At 41.3% G+C, this 9,270-nt stretch overlaps 1 protein-coding gene across 1 annotated transcript; it reads left to right on the forward strand.

Annotated features, from left to right (window-relative positions):
* Positions 1-214: 214 nt before the first annotated feature.
* On the forward strand, positions 215-4,987 carry LOC146648660 (prolactin-releasing peptide receptor). The gene is given in 5 exon segments (XM_085389655.1): positions 215-999; positions 1,455-1,891; positions 2,317-2,619; positions 2,621-2,649; positions 2,652-4,987. Coding segments are annotated over 4 exon segments (1,107 nt in total). The 5' UTR covers positions 215-999; positions 1,455-1,487; the 3' UTR covers positions 3,023-4,987.
* Positions 4,988-9,270: the final 4,283 nt, after the last annotated feature.

Raw genomic sequence — 9,270 nt, forward strand, 5'->3', positions numbered from 1 at the left:
TCACACTCCCACACGCTAAGTGTCACAGTCCAACAGTGTTAGATCGACTTCAAAATAGGTCTATTTAATTCTGGCTAACAGCAGCTAACCTTGGCTAACAGCCGCTAACATCGGCTAACAGCAGCTATCAACCACTATCACCGGCTAACAGCAGCAAAACAGGAGCACTTCTCAACAGATTAGTCCAGGATATCCTCAACAACTCACCTCACTATTGCTGTCATCAGACAGAAGTGAGTTTCACTGACTTATCGAGTCATATCAGCCTCCTTTCATAAAGTTTTACAGCTTCCTCCAAAGTACATAGATGTGGACACCTGGCTATTGACAATGAGATGAACAGCAGCCGTTGTAGATAGGATTTTAACCTAGTTAAAGCTTAGTTACATGCAAATTGCAATCTACTGATATCTAGCAGTGGAATTTTACTCACTTTAACTTTAATGAAGCTTAAAAAATTGGGTCAAAGTAACTCAACAATTGATATGAGTGACTCAATTTAAATTATGTAATTTAAGTTAATTGACTCACATCCAGACAACTCCTGGCATATTTTGAGGAGCCTTTATTTGGATCCCTCTTTAAAGTGTGGTTTTCTTCAAGATGTTCCAGTGGGATACACTGGAGAGCAGCTGAATCAATCCATGAAGCCATTAGTAATGCTAATGACATTTAGTGGTGCATTCCTGTTGATGCATTTGGTAAAGTATCTGGGCAATGCTGAAGTTTCTGCTTAAACACTTATGTAGAATCAAGTATTCAGAAAACATCCCCTAACATCAGTGCGCATGCAGCCAAGTCCTCTCTTTAAACATCAAGTGAGTGTCTTGTTTACTTGTGGGGATAAGTGGTTTGTTTACATTCGGGGCTCCACTCTGGTTAAATCTTTCTCTTCACCAAAGTCTGCACGTTGTTTTTCCTTCTTAACGACTAGTTTGTGTGTGTTGTCTATCCCTCTGGGAACAATCCTCCTTCGTCTGTCTACTAGTGCCCGCCGAGGTGAGTTGTCTCGTTTGTGTCACGATGCAGTGGACTTGCTGATGTCACTCTGATTGTTTGTTACTTAAATCTCTTGAGAGACAGATCATCTAGTCTGAATCATCAGGCTTGTCAGTCTGAGGAAGGGCCCAGTGAGCTCCGAATTGCAAGTGATTTGGAAGAAGCAAGTCCTATTAGGAATATGAATAATACATTGGAGGCTATTAATAACTACAATTAGGTCTCAAAGTCATCATGTGTCTCTCTAAATTCCTGATTTGGAATGCTGTGCTCTCACAGTTGTTGGCATTTTTTCATCTTTTTCTTCATATTTGTAATTGTAGACATTTGCTGAGCCTTTTTGACCTCACGTACAATAGCTTTTTGTCCAACCACCCCAGCCTGGCCGTCATGCTCCCCTTTATTTTCCTTTATTTCCTATGCCTGACTATCCTCCATCTGTCTTTATTTCACAGCAGCATCTTTTTGCTGTCAGATTTGTCAGAGCCATGCCTGCTATCGTAAACCTCCTCTTTAATGTGGTTTCCACCAACACCACCATCTCCTTCGGTGTGGTGCTGCCAATGGTCAGCCTTGTCTCTCTTCTGATGGGTGTTGGTCATCTTCTGCTCTGGCTGGTGCTGTTGAGGAACCCCCGCAGTCGTTCCAAGCCAAGCTCCATCATGCTCCTCAATCTCAGCCTGGCAGATCTTGGCGCTCTGCTCACCCTGCCCTGTGCGCTCCTGACTGCCAGTTTCTATAACTGGCAGCTTGGCGGTGGGACCTGTGTCCTCCTGGGATTCACAACTTCAGTCACAGTGAGAGTGGAGATCTTCAGCCTGGCAGCATTGTCTGTGCTGAGGTATCGTATCGTTGCACCATGGATGAGACCGCCTGCTAGTCTGACAAAAGTGTGAGTGTGAAGCGGAGGTGGGTTTGTAAAAATCATTTGAGGCAGTGTTTGTACAGTTGTTTGACTGTATAATGTTTACAATGATTCCTTTAACATGTTGTTCACACCTGTAAAATATTACCTTTAAAAAGCTGCATAAATCTTTATTAAAGGTATTTAAATGTATTTCAGTACAATGGAGCAACTGACTGCTAAAGGATATCACATGTATCCCCTCTCGAGTTGGAGGAGACCAAAACAGAGCTTCAAGGAGAGCGACCAGATAAATAACTTCAAATGAATGCTACTTTTTCTCTGAAGACATCTTTTTCTTCTAATTACATATGGGAACTTAGCCGTGTACGTCCTCCACTGGAAGTTAGGCAGGTGTGCTGTATATACAGTAGCAAACAAATATACTTATCCCTTGTTTCCTTGTTCCACAGGTCATGCGCTGTGGTAGCCATTTGGCTGGTCTCGTTGACCATGGCATTACCGAAGGTCACCTACATTGACTTCAGTGGTGGTTGCACGTGGTCCGTTGGCCAAAACAAGTGGCTCTACTTCCTGGTTCCTGCCTTTCTGGTTTACTATGTGGCCCCTCTCTTCTGCATCACCGTTAACTGCGGCCTTATCATCTCTCACCTCCATAGCTGCAGGGGCTCGCTGGCCGCCGACAGACGCAACAAGAAAGCTACTGCGCTGCTCATTGGTTCCACTCTGGTTTTTGCAGTTAGCTGGTTGCCATATTGAGTTTGTCAATGTGTTGTCCCCTCATGTTATTTAGCTGCTTTTCCCATTAGCCGACTTGGGGCTAAACTATCTTCAACTTTGCTTCATCTGTCAGCCGCCACACCTGGGCCAACGCAGGAAGCGCAGAGCGTGTCCCTGCTGTGGGAAGTGGCGTCACTGACGGCCATTTTTTTGGTGTGCCTGGTGCCTTGCTGGAACCCACCACTGTACTTCCTGCTGTCCCGTCCTGCCGTACGTCAGCTCCGTGCCCTTTTGCCATCTTTTCTTCATGTTCAACGAGGAAAACCACCTGCACAACGCTGGCGTATCGCTCCTGCTCCTCCTCCCCCACGTTTGCCAATAGCTCAGCATTCTGCACACTCTCTCACTCATCAAACCCAGACACACGGGGTGACTTAATAAAGTTTACACAGCTGTGCTCACTCACATACCCTCGTGGGGCAATAGTCATATTAGATGTTATATCAACCGCTGTAAATCAAAATTCATGATTCATGCACTTTGTACAGAACATGCGTTTGTTTAGATCCTTTTGTGGTCAGTCTCATTCTGCTTGCTTTTGTAACACCTCTAAAAAGGCTCTTGGCAACAGTGTGTGTGAAGCTCTCAAATAGATGACAGTGTCTCATAAACAGAATGCATTAGGTGCCATAAAAACACAAGGTTTATATTTCTCAGCACAATACCAGTGTCACTCGGCAACTTCCTGTCTTAACACTGGCAATTTTCCATAAACACAAAGCTGGAAATCTGAAATGATTTAAAAACAGGTTTTGAAGACATTTCTCTTCATATACCAGAGCTCACATCACAGTTTCCAAATCCAGGTCACTGACCTTAAAACAACCTCTTTAGAGCTCCCACACGGGACCTGAACCTGTGATCTTAACAGCTTTTTTTGAAGGACGTCTGCTGACTGACATTAAACCAACCAAGCAAATGGAAATCAAACTACCAGTGGAACTTTTAAACAAACATCTCTGAACTTAAAGGAAAAAAATCTGATCATTATGTCATATAGCAGGTGTATAGTATGAAAAGAGGTTTGCTATGTTTCAGAAACCTGCCATAGGATGTCATTACATTCCATCTAGTAGATTACATCCAGCAATGTAACCTCACAGCCCCTTTACTTCACATTGTGACTGAGTAAAAGCACAGGAGACACAGTCAGCTATGCCTGCTTCCCCGAAAAGCGCCCTGTACAGCTTAGTAGCAACATTGTCTAAATTCAATGTCATTTGATAACCTTATGAAAAGAAGCCTCCTTGACTTATGGGAAGTATTACTAAAAAGATGACTTGTTTTGTTCTGAACTGTAATGCGTAGAAGTGCTTATTAAATCGGGATTTGACACAATAATTCACATCAGAAGATGACTGCATGGGAAAATGACTTCTTAACAAGTGGAGCCTATCTACATCCACGCTGATTTAATATCACAATGTAAAGGGCATGTCATGTATTTGCGCGGGTATGGGGGCTTTGTTTGACAAATTGGCAGAGGGCGGGTAATTGGATTTTTTTGTTGTTAGCCTATTCATTTCAAGATTTCTAGTAAGCAGCTGAGTTGCAATCACTTGCCCTGAAATATTGCATAATGGGTTTGTTTTTCAGCTGAAGTGAAGATTGCTTAAATTTTTATCACTAATATTTGCTTGATGCAGGGGTTCACTTTGGGTACATGCCTACTTGCTTTCTTGCTGATAGTTAGATAAGAAGATTCTCTCAAATGTGTCTGCTTGATGTAAAGCACCAGGAAGGTTAGCATACAGAGTAGGTGCTGCAAAGGGTCAACTTTGCTCTGTCTAATACACGTTTAAACTCACACCTCTTTTAATTTAGCATTAAATGTATTATCTATATTGGACATAACAACCTGAGGTCTGGTTTTTTAAGTTCTGTATTTCTGGTGATGGATAGAGACAAGCTAGCAGCTTTCCTGTTTCATATATTTACATATGCTATGCTAAGCTAGCAGATGGCTAACTGAAGCTTTATATTTAGCAAACACATACATTTACTGAAAGTATCAGCATGAAAGCACTTATTTACTGCAAGCATATATTGTTAATCTGTTATTGTTAATCTTTTGGGGCATTTGGGGACACGAGGAATTAGTCGCCTATTTGTACATCCAGCAACCACAAAGCCGCAATCCTTGTGTGGTGTTTCTAACCAGGGTCACTCCTGTCCCACAATCTTTTAAAGGTGTAATATTCCCATTGAAATATTATTAACCACTTCAGCAAATGATCTGAAATGATCAGGCAAACATGAAACTTATTGGAAGAATATGTTTGTTTGTTTTTCTCTCCTAAAATGAATCCTGAATCTTTTAGGTTTGTTTGCCATCTGTTTGTATGTGAGAGGACAGTTTTAAATCTTTGCATTATTGTCCACTTGTTCTGTTTCTGTATCATTAATCAATATAAAAAATTCAGCTCCTGGTCCCAGCCTTTCATGTATTTAATTTTTTAAATATAAATCCAGTGCCACTGGCGACTTGTGTAAAATGTTCTCTCTGTTTTAGGTCTTCTACTCTTCTCGCTAACTAGTTAAACATGTGGTTCCTCAGCAGCTAAATGTTCACATGAGCATAATGAATTCTTAAATAAAATCCAAAGTGATAGTCATTCATTTCCTTGGATGGGTAAAAGTAATACAGTTCCACCCGTTTTGTTATCTAGATCTGTGGCTAGATGCACAGGACCATGACGAATAAATGAATGAAATGAATACAGTGATCCCTAACCTTGTGGGGGCCTTCTCATTGACAGCCACAAATCCTGCCTTAGTTACCTCTTGACCTCCTGACTCAGAGTGCACAGCTGGATATTCAAATGACAGACTGCAGTGTTTCCATTAGCAGGGAGCAGGCGGGTTTTTTTTGTCAATGCTATCTTGGTGGCTAATGAGAGCACTTATCTCTGTCATCTGTCTGTGCTGTGATCCTCTCATGCGGTGCAAGGCACTCACAAGCTCTGATGTCCTGATGAGACTTAATTAAGTCTCTAGATTAGAGAAAGCTTAAAATATAAGTCACGCTCAGCAGGCCCATTGAGAGAATCCTTCCCATTTCCATTCTCTGTATTGACTGAAGCCCCAGCATGTCTAGGGACCTGCTGTATTACTGAAAATGCTGCAAGTTCAGACACTGAGCAGAATGGGCTGCAAAGTGAAGCTGACAAAATATTAATATCCAAGGGATTCAGGAGACAGTTGATACAAAGGAAGGCCCTTTCATCTCACTTCTGCTTGGACATTTAGGCGAAGTATGATTGTGTTCAGGACTGGACACTTACCACTTAATAGCCTTAAAATTATGTTAGGTCATTCACTCTCACTGAGCACTGTTTAAATCCCACAGAGAGGATGTGTTTAATGAGACTAAAATGATACCCTGTACACACACACACACACACAACTGTCTGAATGATCTTTTCCGAAAACGTTGTGACACTGTAAAATAAGAATATTTCATAAAAACACGAGAAAAACAATCTAATAAACCCACATTTTATTCACAAAAGAACATAGAAAACATCACAAAAAGACATTCCACTGTTTCATGAAAAATATTAGCTCATTGTGAATCTGGAACAGGGAGAACAAAAGGCTGGAAAAGTAAGTCGCACTAAAAAGAAAAAGCTGCAGCAACATTTTGGGACTAACTAGATTAACTGGTAACATGACCGGGTATAAAAAGATCATCATGAAAATGCAGAGGTTCACCAGTCTGCAAGTATTGTATGTATTTGTGGTAGAATTTTGGAATAGTGTTTCTTCTAATGACTGAATATCTCATCATCTACAGTACAAAATATCATCAAAAGGTTTTGAGAATCTGGGCACTAGACTGAAAATGAATAGTGGATGTCCCTGTTCTTTAGGCCCTCGGGTGGTACTGCATTAAATACAGGAATGATTCTCTTAAGGAAATCATTGCACAGGCTCAGGAACACTTTCAGACACCAATTTCTGTCAACATATTTCACCATGCATTCATAATGCAGGTCAAAGCTTTGTCATGCAAAAGAGAAACCATATGTGAACGTGATCCAGAAATGCTGTTGCCTTCTCTCGGTCAAAGCTCATTTAAAATGGACTGAGGCCAAGTTAAAAACTGCTCTGGGGTCAGACGACCTGAAATTATTTTGGGAAAACATGGACCCTGCTAAAGAGGTGAAGGACCATAGCACTCATTTCAAAAGCCTGTATCTCTGATGGTATGTAGGTACATCAGTGGCTTGCACATCTGGAATGATGATATACAGATTTTAGAGCCACAAATGTTCCCATTCAGACATTTTTTTAAAAAAATTTTCAGGGAAGACCTTTCACATTTCAGCAAGACAATGCCAAACTGCATACTGCAGGTATTTGTAGTAGGAGAGTCTCTGTGCTAAACTGGTCTGCCTGCAGTCCAGACTTTTTCAGAAACTGAAAACATTTGGCCCATCATAAAATCAAAAATATGAAAACAAATATGACCCAGAACTATTGACAAGCTAGAATCGCGTGTCAGACAAGAATGGGAAAAATGTTCTTGAGTCCAGCAGCTGCTCTCCTCAGCTCCCAGATGTTTACTGACTGCTGTTTAAAGAAGAGGGGATGTCACACAGTGATAAACACGGGCCTTTCCCAATTCTTTTGCTGCTATCAAATTCAAAATGAATATTTTCTCACTTAAAAACAGTTCATGTGTTTTCCATGTTCTATTATGTATAAAATATGGTTTGATGACATTTGCAAATCATTACTTTCTGTTTTTTCAGAGTTATATTTGTAAGTACATGGAATATGTTTAATCTTTCATTACACACAAAAATCATTCTCACTTTAAATTATATTCAAAGTGAGATAATTTGATGATTTGTATGTGCTTACCTGTGCATTGCATCATAATGTTACCTTGAAGTCTGTCTATTTTAAATCCTTGGTTTTTGAAATGACTCACGTAGGACTTTCTCTAAAGCTGAGACATGAATGATGGAGCTTCAGTTTTGCTTGACAAATTTATGTTTGGAGCAGTGCAATAAGCATGCAGTTTTTGTCTTTAAAACTCATAAACTAATCAGCCAAAACATTAAAACCACCTGCCTAAAATTGTTTATGCATGTCTGGCTTGTGGCTCTCAAGTGCTGATCATTCAGGTCATGTGAGGAGTGGGGTGGGACCTCCATACAGCAGGCATTGGGCATCACAGATGCTCAAATAGATTTGGGGCATGGGGAGTTTAGAGGCTGGCTCAGCATCACACCTACGTGTTCTTTATTGTGTTTTGAGCTTACTGAGCCTTTTTTGCGATGTTTACGTGGGTAGAAAGTGCCAGAATAACGACCACATGAACCCAGGACCAAGGTTTCCCTGTAGAACATTGCAGTGGAACAAGATGATCAGTCTTATTTACCTCACGCTGTTGATTAGCACTTTAAAAGTTATGTTAGTTGGAAGTTACAGATGCACATTTCCAGAGGGTACAGAGCAACTTAACCTTTTATTCTGTGTGTCTGGTGAATGTAAGTCTAATTTTCACTGCTTTTAGTTTTGCTTTAGTTCCTCACAGCATAACCAGTCAAGATAATCGGCCACCCTCACTGAGCCAAGCCGTGTCCGACCACTTGATAAAAGCAAATCATTTGGTAATGCCTTGAATAATTAAGCGTGACTGATGTAATAGTCACGGTGGCACGGTGGTTAGCACTGTTGCCGCACAGCAAGAAGGTCCTGAGTTCAATTCCACCATCAGGCCGGGGTCTTTCTGTGTGGAGTTTGCATGTTCTCCCCGTGTTTGCGTGGGTTCCCTCCGGGTACTCCAGCTTCCTCCCACCGTCCAAAGACATGCAGCTTGTGGGGATAGGTTAATTGGAAAATCCAAATTGCCATTAGGTGTGAATGTGAGTGCAAATGGTTGTCTGTCCCTGTGTGTTGGCCCTGCGACAGACTGGCGACCTGTCCAGGGTGTACCCCGCCTCTCGCCCTATGACAGCTGGGATAGGCTCCAGCGCCCCCCGCGACCCTGAAAAGGATAAGCGGAAGCGAATGGATGGATGATGTAATATGATGCAAGAACTTGAAAATACAGTTAACTTTGACATTTTAGTTGTTTAATGCTGCTGGGCTCAGAAGCTAGCCAGACCAGTCTCGAGACCACTTTTAAGTGGTCTTGGTCTTGTCTTGGTCTCGATACCCTCTGGTCTTGGTCTTGTGTTGGTCTTGGTTTAGGCGATCTTGACTACAAGTCTACTAGCCACTGCATTTGTGTTTGTTTGACAACTAGCTTAACACATGTTTAACAGAGTTTTGCTCTGTCCTTTGGTCAATGTGATGTAGTAATTAATTTGCATATTAATTAGCATAGCTCTAAATCCTACAAGGTTTAGAAGATTGCATCTTGCTGAAGCAAGAGCTGAGTTTGAGGTGTTTAAATGATAATAATTAGATCACACAGTTTAGACATATTGATCAGTGCCTTTGCCTCTTTTTATCAGTAGGATTATGACAAAAGTACCAAGCCAAAACTGAAAAGGATGCTCCGATAACCGACGTTTGCAGTGTGTCCTTAAAAAAGTTAAGGAAACTGGACAGGTGGAAGACAAAAGAAGAAGTGGCAGGCCTAAAACACTACAGCAGGTGAATAGTAT

The sequence above is a fragment of the Rhamphochromis longiceps genome, linkage group LG18 (assembly GCF_057381845.1).
Source record: "Rhamphochromis longiceps isolate RC_006_pf linkage group LG18, R_longiceps_female_GT1.1, whole genome shotgun sequence".
In the NCBI taxonomy this organism is placed as follows: domain Eukaryota; kingdom Metazoa; phylum Chordata; class Actinopteri; order Cichliformes; family Cichlidae; genus Rhamphochromis; species Rhamphochromis longiceps.